The 25,199-nt window shown below is 34.5% G+C and overlaps 1 protein-coding gene across 1 annotated transcript in view; it reads left to right on the plus strand.

Annotated features, from left to right (window-relative positions):
- The window catches only part of LOC129234120 (condensin-2 complex subunit D3-like), a 46,938-nt gene extending 22,250 nt beyond the window's left edge, over window positions 1-24,688 (plus strand). Inside the window, exons 3-6 of the mRNA XM_054868011.1 lie at window positions 839-1,080; window positions 4,306-4,442; window positions 18,246-18,423; window positions 23,006-24,688. Of these exons, the coding sequence (XP_054723986.1) occupies window positions 839-1,080; window positions 4,306-4,442; window positions 18,246-18,423; window positions 23,006-24,498 (2,050 nt within the window). The 3' untranslated portion in view covers window positions 24,499-24,688. The remainder of the gene's footprint in view (window positions 1-838; window positions 1,081-4,305; window positions 4,443-18,245; window positions 18,424-23,005) is intronic.
- The last annotated feature ends 511 nt before the right edge of the window (window positions 24,689-25,199 follow it).

Below are 25,199 nucleotides of genomic sequence, written 5' to 3' on the forward strand. Positions count from 1 at the left end.
GGACTTTTTAGAAAGTTCATAAGAGACCCAGAGTTGAGTGTGCCAAAAATGCGTCGTTATGGGTAAAAAGTGGGATAATGTAATGTTTCTAATAAGGAAAAGTTTAATTAGAATGAACTAGATAGTTTCTGCTACTTCTGGTACTATGCTAATATTTTTTGTGCTGGGCAGAATGAATTCTGAGAGCAATATTGAGTACTGAGCAATATTTTATTACCCAAATTACTGTTAAATACGAGTTTAAACTATTTGATCCAGCAGGATAATGCCTAATGACATGTTTCTTAAACCTTACATCTGACAGGTCTTTCTAGTCTTGAGCTCATTTCTTTTGCATTGAAAAAGGGTTCCTTGTAATGCCAAAACACCTGTCTGCAGTAATCTGCAATTTCTGCTTTTTGACATTGTTATTTCTTTTTTTACTTTTCAGCACAAAGGTATTTATTTAACTAAAGTTGTAAGTGGCAAAAACCTATTTTTGCCGGGTTGAAAAAAAACGATTTTTTCCACCTTTGACAAATATTTGCCAACCCTGATCCTGAAGTAGAAAGTGAGAAAATGCATTTGAGGAAGGACTACTTTTGATTTAAATTTATCAAATGCTTTTTCTTGTGTAAAATACATAAATTTAGGTTCCTTGAATTTTCTGAGTCCCTGAACATCCTTAATTTTCTTGAAAAAGTCTTTGAATTTTTTTTTTATAGATAAGATTGGAAATCCTGTTATATTTTTGGTCAAAGAGGTCCAGTTTCAAAAGTAGAAATTTTATATTAGTTTTTCTTCATGATATAATACCTCTGATAGAAATATCATCCAAATAACTTTTTGTTGATTTCAGACCACAGCTAATTATGCAGTTAGAAAAGCATTTAGGTAGTGAAAATGAAGAAATTATTTGGTTTTACATTTCCATGTTTGCTGCTTACTCAGATATTCCTTCAAGAATGCTAAATCTTGTGGTTGAAGTGTTTTGCAAAAATCATGAGTCAATGACATTCCTTTCATCAATGGAGTATATTATCAAAATCTTGGACCAAGTTTCGAAAAAATTGCCAGCTGAGACATTGAAAAAGTTACAAGGTAGGGGACTAAGTGTATTTTTCTCTATAAAAATTTTTCACTTCTGTTTTAAAATATGAAATTAAATAAATTTCATTAGCTGTGTGGAACTTTGTTGTAAAGACATTATGAATGATAATAAGAAAAGCTAGGAGTTGGACATTCGTGATATATACTGGGTTGTCTAGGGGTTTTTTTTCCCCAGCTCAGAAAAAAGATGCCTTAGACAAAATATCACTTTGTTCACTTTTTTAGCATATAAGAAATTCCATACTAAAAATGAATAACTTAGCAGCAGCATGTTGTATACACACACTATCGTGTGAACTGTTGATTAGTTTATTTACAAGTTTTTTTTTTCTTCTTTTTTAATGATATTGCATTTATGAAATAGATGAATATTAATGTTAAGTTTTAATGCATTTAGTAGTAATCATAAAAAATTTAAATTTGTTTTTAAACACAAAAAATACATATATTTGTGTCTTAAATAAGAACCTCCTTGTAAATCCATAATATATGTCTGCCATTTTTGTTGCTATTTGTGCTTTGAACTTTGCTTCTGTTTTGGTTAGTGACAATCTGACAAAATTTGCTCATCATTATATATTTTCCGTTAAGAGCTAAAACAAAATTTACATGTTGTGCACATTTTGGTATAAGTTAAGTTCTTTATTGGCTTATGATACTTCTACTAGCGTTGGAGTTTCCTTTTCCCCAAGAGTTCATCCATTAGTTCTCTATTACTAACTCTTCACACCTTTGTTGTTTAGCCAGATTGTCTTGATACACTACGAATTTAACATCAGTGTTAAAATATTAAAGGTTAAAACAGCAATGATTCTGAACCAGTGACTGCCCATCAGTGCTTGGATTTGTAATTGGAGCGATATTGATGCATCTGTGTGTTTCTAGAATAATTTTAAACTGGTTTAATTATGTGAGATATACACCAGATTTTTGCATCGCCCAGCATTAGAATGTGTAGTATAACTTCAATTTAACGATACCGTATTTAACGATTTACTCAATTAAATGATGCATGGATTTGACTGTATTGAATGTTTACGTTCCCAGATTTAATGATATATTTGATTTAATGATAACTTTTTCCAGTTCCTTAACAATCATAAAATCGGGGTTATACTGTATAACTAAAATTTCTCGTTTATAAATGTTTAATAATATTATTTGTTTTACCCATGCCTTTACATACTCAGGGTTGCCAACTGCTCCTCATTTCACAGAGTCGCTCCGAAAAGAAACTAAATCTTGAAAACTTTTCAAAAAAGTTATTTTGCTCCTCATTTCTCACCAAATTTACTAAACGAGGTTTCTCAAGCAAGTGCACAATTGCTTATCTAAAGTTGCCAGATGTTTCGTCATCAGACATCTTTCACCAAAGACTCCCCCCCCCCCCCCAAAAAAAAGCCACCTATCTTCCATTCTGTGACCTTTAATTTCATTGGATTATTCATTGCTTTTTTTTTTTTTTTTTGTAATATAGTAATATTCTTAGCCTTAAAGCTTTAACTACCATTAAAACATTCAATCATATTCAAGGTCTTTTCTTTTAGTACGAGGGGGGACCCAAAAGTATCCGGATTTTTGTTCTAAAATATTTATATATTAGTTTATTCACAAAATTTCTTTTGTCTCTTTCACCCTTAGATGAAATACACTTGTTAATTCTTTTATTTCCACTGTTAGAAGCTCCCCTGGAACTCTTTAGCTTTGACCATGTTCAGTGCCCGTTGCGAAGCAGTTTTTTCAGCCTCTACATCATCAAAACGTTTCGATTTCAGAATTTTTTTCATCCTTGGGAATGGAAAAAGATCACAGGGGCCTAGGTCTGCCGTATGCGGGGGTCGAGGAACGACTGACCACCCCTGAGAGTCCAAATAGCGATTAATAGTGAAGGCTAAGTGTACGGGACCGTTATCATGGCAAAGGAATCATTCTTCTGATCGCTCGCACAAGCACCAACTCACTCTTGTTTCTTCTAAAGTTTCGTCAATCATAAAAGGACGACTCTCGTGGATTTTTTGGCAGATTTTTTCAATGTTTTTATCATTTCGAGACGTTGAAGGGCGCTCAGAACGAGCATGATCTTCAACACTCAGGCTACCACATTTAAAGCGCCCAAACCACTCGAAAACTTGTGTACGGCTCTTAGTATTGTCCTTAAAAGCTTGTTGAAGCATTTGGTAAGCTGTTCCATTGCCGACTCTTCAAACAGGAAACAAAATTTCAAGCTTACAGTTTGTTCTTTCAAATATGCCATAATGAATTCACAGGCAGAAAGCAACAACACCTGAGAAAACCAACGCTACAATCAGACGTTATCAACTACACTGACGCTACTTGCACAGCTGGTTTGTGAAGGTCTCATTTTGAGTCATCTAGCTGAAGAACACTCTACTACATCTAGGATTAACATCGCACCATTAGTTTGGTTTCTTTTGGGTCCCCTCTCGTATTATATTTTGTTATTTTAATGCTATAATGTCAGACATGTTTTGGGAAATTTGTTTATGCTCAAAGTGTGACCTAGATTTTATAAATGTTTTATCAATTGAAAAATATTTTTTATACAACTGTTTTAGATGATTACAGTAGAATACCTTATAACGCCGACCTATATGATGCAATTCTCTATAAAATGCACAATTTTTCAGAAGTAAACAATAGATTTTGAAGGTAAAAAAAATTCCCACTGATTTACCTTGTAAACATAAAAACTGTTAGACAAATTAAATTATGAAAGAGATTTTCATTTTCCATCTTAATTCAGAGCTTTTAAATGAAAATTAGTATTCACAGTAAAAAGGAAATACCAGATAGCTCTTGAAAATGTAGCTGTTATGCAAACCATGAAGCTAGCAAAAGTGTAATTCGTTTTTTTTTTTTTTTTAAATTGTAAACCACATATACAATTTTTAGTCATTCACAAATAAATACTTAGTGCTTTAATACTCATTGCAGATAGAACTCATTTGGAACTTGAAATATATACGTATCACTTTTTTTTTTTCCATTACTGAACATAAACACGCTGAATGCGAAATGCACCTGAACTTGTTTCTCTAAGGTTGGCAATCCTGATCACTGTTTATTAAGTATGAAAATTACTAAAAGCTGTAAGAAAAAAAAACTGCTATTTATCATTAATAAAAGTTACGTATTTTAGTGTGTATGTTTACTGATGGGGGGAAAAAGATTTTCATAAACATATTTAATTTTCAGGTATGTTTCAGAAGTCACTGACTGAATTTTCTGTTCCTGTTGATTTTGTACCTTTGTATATCAATAGCTTAAGGCAAATTAATAAAAGCTTGAACGAAGAGGATGAACTACAAAAATTAGCTGATGAAGTTGTTAAGGTATGTGTGTTTGTTTTTACTTTAAGGCTCAAATTTAAGACATCAAAAGAGAAAGTAGCCTTAGACAACTAGCATTGCATTTTCAGATTAAAAAAAAAAATACATGTGCATTCAAAAAAAGAAATAGAAAAGAAGTGAACAAATTATTTTACAGCAGGATTGTTTAGTTTAAACTATAGTTTAAACCAGTTTTTTTTTTTTTTTTACCGTGTGGTTTTTTTCAATTTTTTTTTTTTTTTTGAAAACTTAATTGTTTTCCCCCAAGTGTTTTCATAAATTTTACGTGTTATTGCCAAGAGTAAAATCTAATTGATGCAAAGTAACTAGCAAAGCTATATAGTTGTATATAGTCTTAATAAATGTATTATATTATTATAGACTTAATAAATTTAGAAAGTTATATTTTTTAAGGTAATGTAAGTTCGTTAAATAGTTTTTTTTTTTTTTTCTTTTTTTTAATCAATGCAGCTTTCCTGTTACAGTTATATAAATATGCAAGGCAGACCAACAAAGATTTTTAAAATTACATGGGGAAAAAATCTAAATTGCTCTTTTTTATTTATTCAATTATTATTATTATTCAGTCTTTTGCATTTCAAAATAGTCCAAAAAGCATATTTCAACCAAAACTTTATTTACTACCTAATTTGCTTGATTACTTAAGATTTATTGAGATAGATTATTCACCATTGAAGCGACGCATAGTGTATATAAATTTTAACGTTAGAATATTTAAATGACAAGAGAAAAAAACTAAAGAAGTCCAAGAACACTTAAAGTAGCCATAAAATTATGTTTATACCTACACACTTTTTGCTTCCCCGATAGACGATGCAGTCCGAGCAAGAAAAGAAAAGATATAAAGTTATGAAAACAGAAAATATTCATGTATTTCAGCGCTCTTATAAAAAAAATTTTAAAGCCAAATTTTCACCTTTCAAAGAACTTTTTTTATCCCAATATAATAAGAGAAGTCTTGTGTAGGAATGGTGGAAGAATCAACAAACATTACTTTTTATGACAGTCTTCATTAGTAAAATATGTTAAAAGAGTATTTTCTGAGGCTTTTAATTATTTTTTTTTTCTTTGATAAAAAAAATATATTCTTAAATGCATTAAACTGGGAGAAATAATGTCTACAATGGAAAACATAAGGATTTTTTTTAAACTGACTTGTCCTGTTTGCATAATTGTTGTCACTGATACATTAGGTAAATAAATTGAAGGGATCAGTGGATAAAGGTGTTAACTGACATTTTTAAAAACAACGAGTTTTGTTGATAGATGAAAGTTTCAAATTATTATATTTCATATAAGCTAGCATTGAAAGTCCTATTCTGTGTATTTCCAGAGATTATAGATGATAAAGGTGTTATCTAACATAAAACCGTAAATTTTTTAGTGGTTAAAAGTGTTTACTATGTTAACACCTTCATCCACTAGAGGGCACCCTTTTTCATACAGTTAGCACCGTTTTTGATTTGAACGTTGGTTCGAAGAAAGGTTTGTGAAAGTCCTGATATTTTTGATATTCAACATGAGATATGTGAAAATTTTATTACCGATGCTAAAGTAGACGTATCACCTTCTCCTGAACAATTTGAAGAGTTGACTGAAATGCTCTGCTCTAAAAAAACCGTCCAGAAAAAGAAAAAGAACTCCACATGCATGGAAGCGAAAAAAAAGCAGCTACGGCTAGGCAGAAAGGAGAAGCTTATGTTTCCCAGACAGGCAAATTAGTAGCAGCAAAATCAGTATGTAACAGGTACTCTGTGCCATATTAAGTGTCGTTTACAGTTTTCCTCTAAATTCAGTATTGATGACAGGACTTCCATACTAACTCAATTCAATAAACTAGGTGTGAATGCTAAAAATTGTACACTTTTTAATAGTACTGAAATTAATAGCATTAAAAGACAGAGCACAAGTGCTAGGAAAAGTAGGGCAGCTTCATACAATATTATGTCACTTTCGACTGTCAAACTATAAATATTTGCAAGACAGCTATGTGCTTTTTGTGTGGTGTTGGAAGAAAAAAGCTTGATATCATAAAAAACAGTATTTCAAATGGGTTGTCAGCACCACTTCCAGATGAAAGGGACCATCACAGTTCAAGACCACACAAAGTGGAAAATGATGTGAAAGCATATGTAATGGAGCATATAAACAGTTTCCCAGCAGAAAGTTCGCATTAATCCAGGTGCTGCAATCCTCACAGAAAATACCTTTCCCCTCTTCTTAGTATCTCAAAAATGTATGCATTATATATTGAACGATGTAACGAAACTCACCAACGAGAAACCTTTTTTGTCAGAGAGTGGACATACAGAAGTATTTTTAATAGCGAATTTAACTTGTCCTTTTCACAACCAAGAAGCGATACATGTAACACATTTGATTCCGGGAATAATGATGAAGAACATGAAGAGAATTTCAAAGCTGATTTTGAGTCAATCAAATTTGGTAGGGAATATGCAAAAAGTAATAAGACTATGCCGTTGCCAAAATTAACATCAAAAGCCTTTTACTTGCGTCAGATGTGATTTTACAATCTAGGAGTACATATAATTTATACAGGGTGGCGACAGATCAGGGAAATCAGGGAGGTCAGGGAACTTTCTTAATCAGGGAAAAGTCAGGGAAATATCAGGGAATTTTGAAAAAATAACAAAAAATCAGGGAAAATTGATTTTATGAACAAAAAATTTTTTTTTGCTTTACAAAATTAAGTACTCTAATTCCCTACGCATTTTTCGCCAATTAGCTGTTCAAAAAAAATAAATAAAATTAATGAGGTACAATTATACACTGCCACATTATTGAATCTTACTTATTAACCACAGGATGAACTTCCTAAGATAGCTTTTGTGTCTGTTAGGTTGTTTATTTTACCTAGCTTGAAATTTCCTTTTACGCTTTCAATGCTACGTAAAATAACAAACGAGGCAAAGAAGAAGCCTTCATTAATGCCTTAGCTCCTTTGCCTTTATTCCATTGTCTCGAAGTAATTAGCGTACTGTAATCACGATTTCAAGAAGAAATCTTTGGTTTTTGAATTAATACTATGAAAGCTTAAAAGTTATTACTTCTTTGCGGTTTTAATTTAATGGCTAAAATTGAACTTTCAATGAAAAAAACCCTTTGTTTTTTGCCGTTATACTATTTGTTGTCACCGCAGATTATAAAGATTTTCTTTTCTTCCGACTTAAGAGTGATTCTTTTATTTTATAACCAAGTTGTATTCTTCTTTTATGTATTTTGAAATTAACTAATTGTTTTTTTTTTTTTTTTTCTTGCATTTCAAAGTTTGTTACAAAAGCAATCTAAGATTTTTTTCGATACATACTTAAATCATTTCAAATAGAGTTAACTTGTGTACTTAAGTAATTATCTTTATTTTTTATTGTTAAAATGCTGTATTCATTCATTAAAACCTATATTCTTGATTAGAGAAAAGCACCCTATGAATGGATGTCAAATGGTTTCATCTGTTTTGCATAAATATGTCAATTAGTTATATAAGAATAACTACATTACTTCTATTCTTTCACTATTACTTGTTATTCTTGCAACAATTATTATGCTGTTTGAAAATTTTGTTCAAAATATTTTCAGTTACTTTTTAGTTCTATCATAAATACACATGTTTTTAAGAGTGATTTTAATAGTTTATTAAAATTCTTATGCTAAGTGGTTTCTGGAAGTAAAATATTTTTTTAAATTTTATTTTCTATAATCTTTCCATGTAGAAAAATTTAATATACTGTTTTGTAGGGGTTTTTTTCCCCAAAAAAATTGATTTGGTATGTTTTTTTTTAATCCATTTTATTAAAAAGTAGCATCTTTTAAAAATATATCTTTAGTTCAACAACTTTACTCAACTTAAAACGTTTAAAATACTGCATTTTATACAAAAATACAATGGATTTCAAGTAGAGCAAAGAATGAAAACCATTATCATTGGTAACGTAAATCAGGGACGATCCCTCAAGCGTAAACTATCTTAAATTCCATTATTTCCAAAGATAAATCCTTTAAAGTGACTGATTAATTAAAAAAAATAACCAAATGCAATTACCAAATGCAATTTGAAGATGCCCCTCCCCACACTAAAACTATCTTCCTAGTCTGTAATATCATCATGCATCAACTAAGTAACAAAGTCCAGGGACCATACCTCAATGAGAATCTAAGTCCAGGATTAAAGTTCAAAAAAAAAAAAAAACTAAGTCCAGTATCACAACAATGAAGAAATCCAAGTCCAAAGTTGGCCAAAAAAATGCACAAGTTCGGCAACATCAATTCATCCAGTATGGCGACGAAGTTTCCCAACACACTAGTGTTGTAGAACATATGACCGCCCATAACCTAAAATGTTGTCTTAACCGATGCTATAGACATTGTAACGTACCAGACCATAAATAATAAAAATAAACTTTTATTTGTCTGGAGTAATTGCATACAGCTATGTACAATTAATTTACAAAGATTGTAAATGCAGGAATATTATCCACAGAGGACTAACTTTGTTGGAAGTTCAATCCATTGGCTTTACAAACCAAACTTGAAACATTGCGTTCCCAAGAGAATTTCGGACCTCAGTCCCGGCTCGTAGCGTAACCATCCCTGCCTCCAGAAGCCTTTCAGACCCCCGAAGGAAACTTCGATTCTCACCACAGGGTGGTCTGTGCTCCGAGACAAAAGAGGAGGAGCGGCGCCGTAGTGACCGCAACTTTTGCGTAATCTTGAAGGGGATCTTGTGTAAGACCGTGGGACAACTGCAGTGGTTGCGTGTGGTCTCCAAGAATGACCCTCTAACAAGACGTAATCGTGGTGGGAGGCCGAAAAGAACCGTTGAGACCTCACAGCTCCTTCCCCCTTAAAAAGAGAACTTTTCACATGGGTGGAAAGTTCAAAAATTTGGAAACGGTTCAAATAGTTTGAAATAAGTCCAACACACTGTTATGCAAATCTTGTCACACTTGAGTCACGTGTAAACAGTTCAAAATCATAGTCACGATGATTACAGTTACACATACATGAAACAGTAATTTCTGACAAGAAGAGAGCAGTACCATTTCCATACTTGAGAGTGACTCAACCTCTTAAAACATATTTCAAAAGTTATTACAACCCGAACTAATTTAACATTAAATTTATTAATGTTATTTTCTGTACTAAAATTAACTCTAAATAATCCAAATCTATGTGATTTATCACATGCAAAATGAAAATGCATAAAAATTTCTTAGCTAAATAAAAAAAACAACAACCTTCAAACCTTTCTTTTACTGAAAGAATGAACGACTTAGGCTGTCGACATTTTGATGTTCTTTTCCTGGCTTATATTTGACTTCAAAATTGTAGGGCTGAAGAGCTAACGACCATCTCGTTAAACGAGGATTGGTACTTGAATTTTTATTCAACCACACGAGTGGATGATGGTCTGAAATTACCTTGAACGGTAAATTTGAATCGAGGTAAAAATGTAATTTCTTTACAGCGAAAACTATCGCGGCGTACTCTTTCTCACTCGTGCAGTATTTTTGCTCGGAGTCTGAAAACTTTTTACTTAAGTATAAAATGGGATGTTCTTCCCCATTTTCATCAAACTGCGTAAGCACTACGCCTAAACCACGATCTGACGCGTCCGTTTGCACAATGAATTCACGGTTGAAATTCGGAGCAAACAAAACTGGCTGACTCATCAACATTTCTTTCAATTGACCGAAGGCCTTCTCGCATTCAGGAGTCCAAACAATTTCCCCCTTTTTCGACCTCCCTTTCAACGTGTCGGAGAGAGGCGCAGCAATAGCCGAAAACATCGGAATGTAGCGACTGTAGTACCCCGCTAATCCAAGGAAAGCACGAACATACATCTTTGTTCGCGGAGTAGGGAAAGATCGAATGCTTTCTACTTTCGCTTCTGCTGGAGAACGGAAACCGAAACCTACTATGTGTCCCAGATACTTAACATGATCTTGCGCGAACCTGCATTTCGATGGTTTAATAGTTAGGTTAGCCTTTGAAATGCGCTCGAGTACCCAATCTAAATGTTTCAAATGGGATTCCCAGGTGTTGGAATACACGGCTATATCGTCAATATACGGCACGGCGAAAGATTCAATCTTTTAACAGTTCTGAGATAATCTTAGCAAAAATATAAGGACCATTCTGTAGCCCGAAAGGAAGCCGTAAGGGTCGAAAAGTCCCAAAATTTGTGCAAAAAGCTGCTAAACGCTGGGCTCTAGGAGTCAACGGAATTTGCCAATATCCCCTAGCAAAATCTAAAATCGTGATGTACTTGGCTGCACATACCTGTTCAATGCGTTCCTCGATATTTGGAAGCGGGAAATATTCTGTTCGAACAATTTCGTTTAATCGCCTATAATCTATGCAAGGCCTAGGATCCTTTCCAGGGACTTCAATTAGAATGATGGGGGATAAACAGTCTGACTCCCCCACTTCAATAATGCGTAGGTCAAGCATTCTCTGAACTTCTGCCTTCAAAATTTCATTTTGCCTATGCGAGGCGCGATAAGGTTTTGAACGTACGGGTTTGTCACTTATTAATTCGATGTTATGCTCAACCAAATTAGTGAGACCCGGATCATTTGAAAAACTCTTCGAATACTTATTTAATAATCTCTCTAACTGCTCAATTTGTTCTGAATTTAGACGATCTGAAAGATTACTCGATTGAACTATTTCACTGAAATTATAGATGTTGGGGTCCCTTTCAATGGTGGGGAAATCCACATCGTTATCGGCTGATGCATCATCTTTCATTTCAAAACTCAGCAAATTAATCTGCTCCGGTCTCTTGTGATAGGGCTTGAGCATATTCACGTGATAGATTTGACATCTTTCCCGTTTCCCAGACAATTCTACAATGTAGTTTGTTTCAGAAATTTTACTTCTAATCGTCCCAGGACCAACCCATTGAACAGAAAATTTAGTTGGCCTTGATGTTGCCAAAATTAGGACCAAATTGCCCACTTTAAATTCTCTTTTTACCGTATGCTTATCGTAGTAACCCTTTCTCTTAATCTGTGACTCTTCCATTTTTTTAATGGCTACCTCCTGGCATCGTTTTAAATGGTTTATGAGTTTAAAAACGTATTCGGTTACACCCTCGTTTTCAATATCATCTCCCATCCACTTTTCATATAAAAGAGTTTCCGGCGTCCTAAGATTTTTCCCATGAATTAACTCTGCTGGAGCATATCCTGTACTCTCATGAACTACCGAGCGCAGAGCAAGTAAAGTTAGTGGAAGGTGTTTCTTCCAATCAGGTCCGGACTCTACACATAATGCGCGAATTAATCGCTTGATGGTTCTGTGAAACCGCTCCACTGGATTAGATTGAGGATGGTTGACGGAACTATGCTTAATTCTTACACCAAATCGCTTAAAAAACTCAGAAGTAAGAATACTCGTAAACGATCGCCCTTGATCGCACTGAATTTCCACCGGGAAACCCATTCTGCTAAACATGATCAGTGGCGGCGCTAGGCATCGGCGATGTCGGCGACTGCCGACGGCCATGCGCAGATAGGGCCTCGCAAAATTCTCAGAAGTAAATTCTCAAAAGTTTAAAGAAATTTCCATGTTTTCAATTGAAGCTCTTATTAAATGCAACAGACACAAAAGTAATCAAAATAGTGCGTGCAGCGGAGACTGCACAGAGGAAGCCTTAGCAAATGCGGGGCCCAATTCTGTCGGGGCCTGATTTTAAAATATTCAGTAGCTACAGCTTATTGATCAGTTAACTCTATTCTCCCCACCCCCGTCCTTTTTCTTTTCTTTTTCTCTTGTTTCCTAAGTTCGTCTAAAAATAAGAAAATATTCAAAATGCTGCTCGTCCGAACACACACCCCTCCCCCACCTCCCTACACACCCCTCCATACACACGCACACCGAAAGCATTATGAAGCATCTGAAATTTCGTTTCCAGATCTTAAATTTCGCGATATTTCCAGCCTAAAGCCCCCCAAATACTAAACAACATCGAAAATCGCTTAAAATTCTGTTTTTTAGCTTGAATTTCAAAGATTACCGAGCCTAATATTACAAAATATGGCCTTACAATCGCATTTTTAAGGCTTGAATTTCAGAAAATATTCGGGCAAGGGTCCCCATACTCCCTTTCTTTTATATCATTAGCAATTACGTTTTTTAAACTACATTTAACAAAAAGTTTAAGTGGACTGGCTCCTGAACATAAAATATTGCTAAAGTTTTTAGGACCGTAATTTTCAAAATTTTTCGAGGGAATAACTCCCTTCCTTCCCGTAAAATCTTCAAAGTTTGTCTAAAATTCTGTTTTTGAAGCTTCAACTTGGAGAATTTGCAATTGATTTTGACCTATTTTTTAAACAAAAGAATCGATCTGGGACAATCTCTGACCCTAAAATCAATAAATGCGGCCTATAATTGCGTTTTTAAGGCTTCAGTTACTAGAAATTTCCACCGAGACCTCTGTAAATTTTTTCCCGTAACATCAGCAAAGAAAGCCTAAAATGGCGTTTTTAAACTACAAATTTTAAAAAAAATTACGGGGGAGGACCCCCGGACCCCCCCTTCTCTCAGGTCATTTTCTCCCTTTCAATGTGCCGCCCCCTCCCCACACCATGAAAAAGCTTTTCGATTGCGCTACTAGTCACGAACTGTTTTTGTCCTAGCAATTAAGTGAATTGGGAACTCTAAGTACCAATAGTTAGTACAAAAATTAATTCCATGGATTTGTCTGAAAATATTTTATGATTGAAAGGGCCTCGCAAAACTGTGTCGCCGACGTCTACTTTTGCTCTGGCGCCGCCACTGAACATGATTAAAAGAGCATCCGTAACTGAAACTGACCCAATATCTTTCACCAGAATGGCTTCTGGATATTTTGAGGCCAAACAAATTTCGGTGACTAAATTCCTATTACCGTTAGGTGATTCTACTAAAGGCCCAACACAATCTATGTTTAGGGTGCTAAAAGTATCCCCAATGATAGGAACGATTTTTAGAGGTGCCTTCTTTTTATCACTAGGTTTATCGGCCCTTTGACATGGGTCACAAGACCGGAAAAACATTTCCATATTTTTGAAACATCCCGGCCAAAAAAAATGTCTAACCGGCTTATCTTTGGATTTAGTAATTCCTAAATGAGCAAAGGTTCCTTCATGACACATGCCCTTTATTTTTTCCCGTAACACCTCGGGAACAATAATTAACTCCTTCGTGTTGCCTAACCGGTCAGTCTGCGTTTTAACCAGCAATTCATTTTTAATGTTATAATTATCCTGGTTGGAGGTCTTATTTTTACATGACACAATATCCAAAATTGGTTTTAATGTTGGGCAATTCCGCTGAAGTTCTTTTAACTCCTCACGGCTGATTTCTAAAAGTGATAATTCTGGAGCGTTAGGCTCTACTGCCGGAATAATCAGCGGGGTTTCCTCCTCCTGCTGATCCCTTTCAAACCCAACATTTTCCCCTTGATCTGCATCCTTTTTATCAGTGATAACAGACTGAGCTTCATTCCCAAAATCATGATTTGACTCACAATCTTCAGCCAATTTGTATTTATTAAGCATCGCCCTAGTCTGTACCGCGTTTAAGAATTCACAATCTGGAAATTCATACTGTTTTTGCTCCTTAAGCAAGGCAGCGGTTTTATTTCCTAGCAAATAACGCCCCGTATCTAAGGAGTCAGAGCAAACGGCAGCCTTTGTTTTTATCCTCCCAAAATGCTCCCCTTCAATTTCTACTTCAGTAAGAGGCAAAGCAATGTGATGCGCATCTAGTGGTTGTTTAACCCACACCACTTCTCCTGTATAAGAATTGGGATTAACATATTTTCTCGTACAAAGATCAATCGAGGATCCAGTATCTCGAAGTATTAGAATTTTATGATTCCCAATAATGCCCTCCTGAATGTAAGGATTTAAGAATTCAGAATGACACCTTTCCTTGGACCGAAATACGATTTAAACTCTCGTTACCCCCACTCCGTTCTTTCATTATCTTCGGACAAGACGCTCTCAAGTGATTAGGACTGTTGCATTCATAATAGCGGGGTGTCTTTCGCTTTTCGAAATTCCCCATATTGTTCATCCCCGGCGCGGAGCGTTCTCTGTTCAATAAGGGGTTGTTCCCAAATTTCCCATTAGTTGACCTATGAGCAATCTTTTCACTCTTCTAATTTTTTGTCTGTTTGGGATTTTTTCGTATATTTTCATAGCTGTCTAACAGTTCAGCTAATTTTTCAGGGTCTTTGTATTGTCCCCAATCGTCGATGAAATGCTCTTTCACTTCCACTGCTACGCGCTTTTTGATTTGATCGGTTACCATCAGACTTTTCAAAGATTCAAAGTCCCCGACCTCTAAACCTTCAAGCCATTGCTCAAGAAAATTTTTGCTTTCGAAAGCAAAATCTTTCCAAGTTCCTTCAACCCGCTTGTTCAGTTGAACAAATTTCTGGCGAAAAGCTTCCGCACTCAATTTAAATTTCTTAAGTAAAATTTGTTTGATGTGATCGTAGTCTTCTGACTTTTCATTAGACTCCCGAGCAATCAACTGCACGATGTCCAGCGGCAGTAAACTTAACAGGCAGTAAACCCAATTAGTTTGGGAAATATCTGCCTTTTTGACCTGTCGCTCAAAAATAGTCAAATACAGACTGATGTCTGATTTTTCGGGATCGAATTTTGGGATGAATTTGACAAATTCAAAATTTTCTTTTGATGCCCGAAACCCAGTGTTTACATTTGAAACAGCTCCCTGCTGTGGGAGAGACTGCAACCTGAGCATTTCTAACTCATATTCCCTCTTTTCTTTCTCTTCCTGTTTCTTTTCTTTCTCCAAAATCAAATTCCTTTCGGAAATTATGTTTTCAAACATTGTTTTAATTACTTCTGGGTCCTCCGTACTTTTTGAAATTAACTCTTTCAAATGAACAACCTTTAAATCCGGAGTTACAATGAACCCCAGTTCTTCAGCTAATTCCTGGAGATCGGACTTTTTTGCTTTGTTTAAGAAAGCCATGACTACAAAACAATTTAATTTCGAAAAATAAAAATACGAACAAGACAACTACCAAATTAAAGTGAATGAACTACCTAATTAAAGTTAAGTGTCATTAATCCTAGCAAAATACATGTTCATAAGGTACAGTAATTTTACTTTACACAGAGAAAAAAGAACAGTTTTACACCCTAAACGTCACTCTCAAAAATGAAAAGGGTACTTACCCAATTGCAGAAAGGACCTTCATCAGGGTATATCCAAGTGTAAATTCAGAGATAGGGAACTAATTAATGGATACTAGGATCCGTGCGGGAAACACAGGAGGTTATCACAAAAAAGTTCAGGTCACAATGACCGATCTCTAAAAATGTGCGGAACCACAGGAGGGTTTTCACAAAAAAGTTCAGGTCCGATGACCGATCTCTAAAAATGTGCAGGAACCACAGGGGGGTTATCACAGAAAAGTTCAGGTCGCGATGACTGATCTCTAAAAATTCTTTAACGGGTTGCCTGTTGTTAATTCAAGAGGAAATGCTACGATTTCGCTTTTAAAAACACAAGAAGTAAATTTCTTCTTTCACACGCGCACAGAAGTTGAAGAACACCCAGCTCTGATGCAACGAAGATCGCATTTCATCACAGGAAAAATAGGTTCGCGGGGCGAACAGGGAAGTCACTTCTGGACGGCGAGAAGAACACAAACATTTCACATGGGCGAAGATGCACAAGATGAGCACATTCCAAGCAAAGCAGTTCTGGATGAATTGCAATTTCAACTATGGTAAATAATTTGTTTACCAGTCTCTTTGAGGCGATAGAGGAACCATCGCGAAGCTGCCACCAAATAAATTTAAAGCTGTAACGTACCAGACCATAAATAAGAAAAATAAACTTTTATTTGTCTGGAGTAATTGCATACAGCTATGTACAATTAATTTACAAAGATTGTAAATGCAGGAATATTATCCACAAAGGACTAACTTCGTTGGAAGTTCAATCCATTGGCTTTACAAACCAAACTTGAAACATTGCGTTCCCGAGAGAATTTCGGACCTCAGTCCCGGCTCGTAGCGTAACCATCCCTGCCTCCAGAAGCCTTTCAGACCCCCGAAGGAAACTTCGATTCTCACCACAGGGTGGTCTGTGCTCCGAGACAAAAGAGGAGGAGCGGCGCCGTAGTGACCGCAACTTTTGCGTAATCTTGAAGGGGATCTTGTGTAAGACCGTGGGACAACTGCAGTGGTTGCGTATGGTCTCCAAGAATGACCCCCTAACAAGACGTAATCGTCGTCGGAGGCCGAAAAGAACCGTTGAGACCTCACAACATCTAATATCCTTTAGACAATATTTTGCAGAGTGTTCGTTGATGAACAAACACTTTTTAAAACAGTAACATTTATTTCTAACTAAAACATTAAAAGCAACTAAAAACAAAAATATGTGAAAAGACCACCGGCTTATTCTAACTTGACTGCTCCTGATAACAAACACCAAGACACCAAGCTTAAACTAATATGGCCGAGTCGACGACTAGCATGTGCTCAATATTTGTATAAATGGCTAAGCAGCCCAACCGGTACAGAGTAGCAACTCGCTATCTCCCATGAGAAAAGTGAGTCAGAGAGTGAGTGCTCAGTAAGGAAACATCCGCTTAATCTCAAAACCAAATTAACATATCGATGCATGATGGGACATGAAAGTTGTCAGATGCTTCCCATACACATGCAGAACACAGCAACCAATCATGGCTAAGCACGTGTATGAATCTGCATAATAGTCTAATACAGGTGTCGCCCTCTAATGAGCAAAAAGCATGTGATTGCTGACAACATCATGTGATGCAATAGAGCGGCGTTTTAACTGAATGTAAATAAAGTTAAATAAATGGTAAGTAAAGAGAAGTGACAATAGCGCTGATTCTATCATCTGTTCCTTTGACTTGAAAAATTTTGTACTGACCAATTATTTTCAACCATTCTTATCTTTTGTTTTTAGAAAAGGAGAACTTGAAAGTTCGTCTTCTTGCCACACCCACTCGAAAATGTCAATGCAGTTGCATTCAAATTGATTCAAGCGAATGCCATCTGTAAAAAATAATATTGTTCACCAGTTTTTAATCTTGGGTTTCTTAAGATTTTAGGCCTGAAAATTGATCTCTAGTTTTGGTTGGAGACTAGGACTGGGCGATATCAGAATTTTAATACCGTGATATATGGCTCTCCAAATATCGATATTTTCGATATATCGATACATTCATGGGAGGGGAGGTGCAAAGGATCGAAAAACAATAAAAAACATTTCTAAATATAATAATATTTCTCTAATTCAAAACTTTCCTGGGGGGGGGCATACTCAATGGTATAGCTCAATGCATGACAAAAATGCTTCGCAACGAAGACTTGACTTGCTTTTGCTCGAGCTGGCAGGGGGCACTGCCGAGCCCCCAGGTAAAACACCTAAGGATCACTAATGACATCATTGATAAATTTATCGGTTATTTGAACAAAATTTTACTGTAATCCAAGCTTTTTTACTTTTGAGTTTATATTTTTGTGGAGATTTCATGAATGAGTATTCAAACTATACATTTTTGTAATTAAATTAATTCCCGAATTTTTAAATTCCTGAGTTATACTGAATTTAAGCTTCGTTTTTGGGTAATTCATCTGTATATCAATGAAGTCAAACTAAATTTAGTTTTTAGTCAAGTTTTGATTAAAACTTTTAAGTCTATATAATTTTGTCCACCAGTGTGTTATGAGTGTTTTTTCTCTTCCTCTTTAGAAATCTATAGAATCATTATCTTGTGCAGTGTTTAGGAAATCCTCCTGTCAGAAATTAACTGAAGATGTCATGGCAAGGAAATTATGTCTGATTGTAGAAATGTGCCATTTTTATCCTTCATATATTACAGAAAATCTCCTTTTAATTTTAAAAGCATTTGTGTCATCAAGACTTACTAGTGAGTATTCAAATACTTCATATTAGTAAGTATATTATAAAACTAGTGATGTGTCAGATACCTATATTTGAATATCCAAGGGAAAATAAAGATCTGTATCCGTTTTATGTTTGGTGGATCTTAAACGGATATTTTAGTCTTACATTTTATTGCCTATTTGAAACTCTACATCTGTGCAACTATAAAATACAATAAAACTGTCTAATTTAATATTTCGTTTCTTATAAAAATTATACAGGGTGGCAAGAAATAACTTGAACACAAGTGATACATTATAATTTTAATTCTAATAAAAATATTAAAACCATACTTCAAAATTAATGTGAATACATTATTTCATCTAATATATTTACAAATTTTCAAAGTGGCTACCTTTAGCCTTAATACAGAGTTTTAAACATCACAAAATTTTCGACTATGGGGAGCAACTCACTTGCTGATATTTTATCCCATTTCAGTAGATGTAGTAACTTTAAACACTTGCTGCTACATCTTCTTAAACAAGTTAAAAATAATTTTTTACATTTTATTTACAAATACAGCACTGTCACATTCCTCCTGCCTTTTCATTTGTACTGACTCTCCCATACTCTTCATATTATAACTTCTTTACGGCTATATCATTTTATTCATTATGTTTCCCTAAAGATTGATTTTTCAAAGAAGTTGTGCCTTTACACTTAGGGAATACATTCTGTGGCAAATTTTTACACTGGAAAGAAGATTAAATAGGGTAAAAATTTCGAGATCTGTATTAACGGATCTAGACACCAATGATCCGTATCCGCGGATCTATATTATTGACAATTTTGCACATCACAAATTAAATCCTCAGTTATCGAAACTCTGTTCACTAGAATTCAGTTTTTTCTTCATGGTATTGCTGCACCCTAGAGTAATGAAAGCCAGGTTATAAAACTAGTCATCAGAAGTTAGTATTCTTCAACTTGGTTAGTGTTTCCAAAATTGAATCAGTCGGTAATTTTTGCAAATTTGAAATAGAACTCATTTAAAGAAGAAAAAAATTGCATCAATGTTTTTCCTATTAACTTTAAAATGCCAAAATAAGTGAGAAATCGCCAAAATTGCAACTTAAAGCATAATTCAAACATCATCCGCATGTCACCTTTCACCACGAGAAGCTTTCATATGTTGCGAACGCACCTAAAGCACATGACAGTACTCTCACCCAATAGAGAGAGGACTTATGCTCAATTTAGTTAGTATTTAAAAAATTTGGTTGATATTATTTTAGTACACTCAAAACATGTTTTTGTGCGGTAGATAGGAACCGCATTAAAAAAAAATTTGCTCCAAATTACACTATTAAGCAATTGTTTTAAAGATACGTTAGTCAATTGAGTCCCAATTTGTGTGAAATTTTCATAGACTGCACAAAAATAGGTTTGGGTGTATTTTATAAATTTTGATCATTAAAATTAGTATTTTTGACCTCCCAAACAGTTTAACCCCCTGATTATTTTGGGGAGCTGAAAAACTATTCCACTGATGCTGTTGTTGTTGGTTTATTTGACATTATTGTTGCTTGTTGAAATTTTTTCTTAAGAAGCTTATCTGAGAGTAGCAATTCTGGCTGACAGATTAGTTCCCACTAGACTCCAAAAACAAACGATGTATTATGAAACTGAAATACATATATACACATTCATTTTAAAGCACATACGACGATGCAATAATAAAAAAAAACCTTCCCCACTGCTCACGAACTAACTTTTCTGATCTGACAGAGGTAGTCTTCATCAGACTCCAACAATAGATGATATATTGCTATTTAACTGGATTACGCAATATATACATTCATTTGAGGGATATAATTCGTACATTCTAGTCTAATTATTGCAAACAAAGATGCGATTTTTAAATATTAATGTGAAGGAATGAATATTAATGTGAAGGAATGAATATTAATGTGAAGGAATGAATATTAGGCAGCTAATAAGCAAACAATCAACACAAACTTGCATCCTATGCTCTGATACAATAATAATGATAAACCCTCCCCCACCGCTCACGAACTAATATTTCTAGTCTGACAGAGATAATCTTCAGTCAGTCTCCAATAACATATGATTTATATTGCAGTTTGTAATTGAATTACATAATCTTCTCATTCATTTAAAGCACATAATTCGTACCATCAGTTCTATTACAAGCGAAAATGCAACATTTGAATATAAATATGAATGAATAAATATTAGGGTGATAATAAGCAAACAATAGACATAATAATGCATAAATAAAGGTACAATAGTAATATGTAATGAACACTTTGAAAAAATTCTGCAGAAATTGACTTTCTGAGGCATGAAAAACCCAAAAGAATTACCTTTCAAAATGAAAATCCAACTGTAGAAGCTTAATACATACATTTAAATTACAGAGAGATTCATTCAACCTTAAAGCAAATAGAGAAAGGACAACAAAATACGCTGTTTATCTTCTTCGAAGCCGTTTTGAAGGTCCAGGTTCTCCCGGCTCAGAATCTGTAGGGGGTAGAAAGAAGAACTTGCACGTAGCGAGTTCGCATTTTTGCGCGGTAAAACCAAGTAGAACGTGTTTCAAAGCATTTTTCGAGAACATTCCAACCATACCATACTAAGCTTGAAGCATTAAAATGCAATTTTCGTTTAGAAAAAGCAGTTTAAAAAATGAATTAAAACTTAAGGTTTCACACTTCCATCAATGAATTTCAACAATGGAAAAGAGATAAAATTAAAATTATTGAGTTTCGCTAATTAAATGCTTATAACTTTTTTCTAGTTTATTTAGGTTATTGGACCTTGGACGCCCTGACAATTTTTTTCGTTAGGAGTGTTTTTTGAAGAGCTTTCCAACCATATCAAATTAGAAAAAAATGAACCATCCGTTCACGTAAAAAGAGCTATTAAGGACGAAAATGCCTTTTATATTAATATCTCTGATAATTAGCTTTCGATTTCAAAAATTTTTATTGATAACACTAAAACTCGGCAATAGCTACCAAACAAAAAAAGAATGAAGGAAATCGGTTCACAAACAGAGGGGAAATCGGTACCGAAAGGAAACGGCTTGCCTATTAATATATAAAGATATACAAGGTGTTCCATTTTAACCTACAAGACCTTTATTTTGCAAAGTTTGAAGCAAAAACTAAAATGAGTCAAAAAATACAAAGTTTAACTTTTTATACGGGCCCTAGGTCCCCTAGCTAATATTTAGAGAAATAATCTCCATTGAAAACTGTTACTGACACAAAAAACTTGACATTTGTGCAACCAAAGCTCAAGGAGATATTCCAGTTCAAAGTTTTAAGGGACCGTACAAAAGAAGAAATTGGAACTTATCGCCCTTTCAGAAGAATGACAGGTCGTCAAAGTAAGAGAAACAAGGTATTTATATTTTCTATTGCTATTCAAAAATAAACGCAAATGTTATGTTGGGATACGCAAAAACAAACTACAAAACTTCGAAAAAATTGAAAAACGATACCCTATGCACAAATATTATTCTTTTAAACACTTCCCCCCAAAAGGTGTTATTGACGGCAAGTGAAAAGTGGTGTAAGTCGCAAAATGCTGCATTTCATTCCTCGGTGAATATTGGTGGTACTAATTTCAAATGTTTTGTGTTGAAATCATTTAATCATTTTTCAATAGAGATTATTTTCCTAAATGTACGTTAAGGTACCTGGGGCTCGTATAAAAAGTTAAATTTTGTATTTTTTGACCTTTTTTTTTCACTTTAAACTTTCAATATCTTAACTCTACATGTGATTTTGAACATTTTTGCAATTGGAGGTATACATCTAGGACTAACGCTTGCAAAATAAGGTCTTGCAGGTTAAAACGGAACACCCTGTATGTAGACTACATGCTTGAAAAATATTAAAAGCGTCCTTATTTTTTTCCTGATATTTCTATAATATTGTGTGATTGATTTTTTTTTCAAAACCACTTAACAGAGTGCCTTAAACTTTGGTTTGTGATTTCATTAAAAACTTTCCTTTACAGCTCACTTAGAATTATATTTTATCTTGTGCTACGCAACATATATGTTTTTGCTACATAATGGATTTTGAGAACAATGTATTGTTGCCTCAGGGCAACACTAAGTACGATATATGGATGCTTCACTTGCCAGATCGATTAACTCCATAAAACAAAAAGTCGAGAAAAGTGATGAAGAAGATAGAGTTATCCATAGGAGTGAATGGGCCCTCGTGTTACATTTTCTGCCATCGCAGGATCAGAAATGTACTGAACCAAAAGTTTAATATAAATTCACATTCTAAGCCTTGATTAAGCACAATTAAAGCAGAAATGGGGATTTTTATATAAAGTGGAGTTGATCGATTTGGCAACTGAGGCATCCATATATAGATGTACCTGTATTTGTAATTTATTTTAAATGGTGTCTATATTTTTCATTTGATAGCTAAAAATGATATACTTAGACTTTAGTTCTTATTTCTAAACCTGGTGTAAGCTTAAATTTATAAAATGCATTTTTTTTTTTTTTTTTTGATGTCGATAAAAATCTATGATTCAGTGTGTACAATGACTGCTGCTTTTTTATGTTACAGAAGCAAACAATCAGTTGCCTAGCATAAGCCCTACTTTACAGAGCCATGCATTTGCAGCTTTAGGTAAACTGTGTCTTCAAGAAGAAAGCTTAGCAAAGGAACTCCTTCCTGCTCTTGCAAAAGAGATGCTGACTTCGGAGCATGGAGTAATTAGGAGTGCTGTAGTTGTCATCATGATTGAAATGTGTAAACGATATACTTCCTATGCTGATAAATATATTCCACTTATATGCCTGTGTTTCAAAGACTCGCTCTTCATTGTTCGTTTCCAAGCTGCTACAATGATTATAAATCTTTTGCAGGAAGATTACATTAAGTGGAAAAGTCCTTTGTTCTTCTGTTTATTGTCTACGATTCTTGATAAGAAGGAAGCTGTACAAGAACTTGGAAAGTATTGCTTGTGTGATCTCCTAACCAAAAAACAGCCAACACTCTTTTATGATCGTTTTCCCGAAAGTATTTTTGTATTCAATTGCTTTAAGCCTCAGAATAACAAGAATATATCTAGCTTAGTCAAGCATCTAGAAAAGTTTGCTCTTAAGGGTCCCACTAATACTGAAAAAAGAATTACTTTATATGCATTTTTACTTCAAAATATACCATATCTCAAAAGATTTTGCTTGATTCCCTCGATTGTATCAATTTTTGATAGAATTGCAGAAGGTGTTTATCCTTTAAATGAAGAGACAGAATCTATTATCAGAGATTGCTTCATGATTGTGACCTCTAAAGAACTTGAATTTCATTCTCAGAAGGTAACACCTGAAGATTCTGAAGAAAAAGAAGAAGATACTGCACCAGATGATCTGCAATTCGTTAAGCTAGTGATAATAGAGCCCCTCATGCCAAGTATTTTGAAGCTATATAATTGTGTTCACCTTGCAAAGTTAAAATTAGCTGACGATATCATACCTTTCTTAACTGAAATTTTGCAAAATCACAAATCTGAAGTGAAAGACATTCTCTCAGAAAACTTTGGATTACTCAAGGCTGTGGAAAGCCAGTATAAGAAAGAATCTATTCCAGCGCGTCCTTTTAATAAAGAGGATCATGAAGAAGGGGACGGGCAGTGTCAGCAGACACCTCAGCCACGAATGTCTATGCGATCCCAAAACATGCTTAACGTCATGCTTAATGGTGAGGATAGTTGTGCGAATGATTCAATTAACAATGCAAATAGAGAAGTGGGGGACATGTCACTGCCCTTGAGAAAATCTCAAAGAGGTAGCATGCGTCCGAAAAGGAATGTTGACAATATGGAATGTGAAAATGCTTCAGATCCATCTCCCGGTGATTCTGAGTCTGCAGAAGTAACTCAAGTTTTAAACGTACCTCCCATTGAAAAAGATTCCCAAGTGGCATCCACCCCTAGACTGAAAGCCTCTAGCATACCTTTCTCGAGTACACCTCGAGTTGTTTTAAAACCACTTAAGCTCCCACGATTGCAGAATCTTAGCCTCATTCAACCGTGTGACGAGGAAGATGAAGACTAAAACTTTTAGACTTCTTTATAAATTTGAAATATAAATACTTTCTTTCTTAATGTCATTCTTTTGGTGTCTGAATGAAGCCAAGATTATGCCCAATAATAAACTAACAACATTAATTGTTTATTTATTTTTCTATATTTGTTAGCTAAATTGTTACTGAATGTTTTGGAAAACAATAAATTATCCAGTACATGTTTGTCTGAAATGCCTTTCATTAAATTTAGTTTTAATTCTGCATTACATTTAGTGCTGTACTGGGAGAGGAGGGGGGAGGTACACTGTTCCTGGAAATATTTGGAGTATCATTGTCAGGGCAGTATCCAGAGGGGGGGAGGGCGACGCCCCCTACACACACACCTAAACTTGAAATGTTTTGTACCATAAAACAGATTTTTTTTTTTTTTTTTTAATTATGTCAAGAGAAGGAAAATAGCTAAGTTTTTTTTTTCTTAATTTAGTAACTATTAAACTAGTGAAAATTTGAAGAAATACAGAAAAAGCAATTCTAGTTCTCATTAGCTGCAAAGCACACTTGAAATTTAGACCCTTAATTTGTCGAACAAGCAATTTTTATTTTGATTAATCTTGATTTGCAAGAGAATGCATAACTTTTCCAAGACTTTGCCTATTTTTCTTCATATTTTTGTTGTCTCAATTACCTCATAAAAAATCTGTATTTTTAGGCCTTATATCTATTTTTCAAA

Source organism: Uloborus diversus, chromosome 1 (genome assembly GCF_026930045.1).
Source record: "Uloborus diversus isolate 005 chromosome 1, Udiv.v.3.1, whole genome shotgun sequence".
Lineage (NCBI taxonomy): Eukaryota > Metazoa > Arthropoda > Arachnida > Araneae > Uloboridae > Uloborus > Uloborus diversus.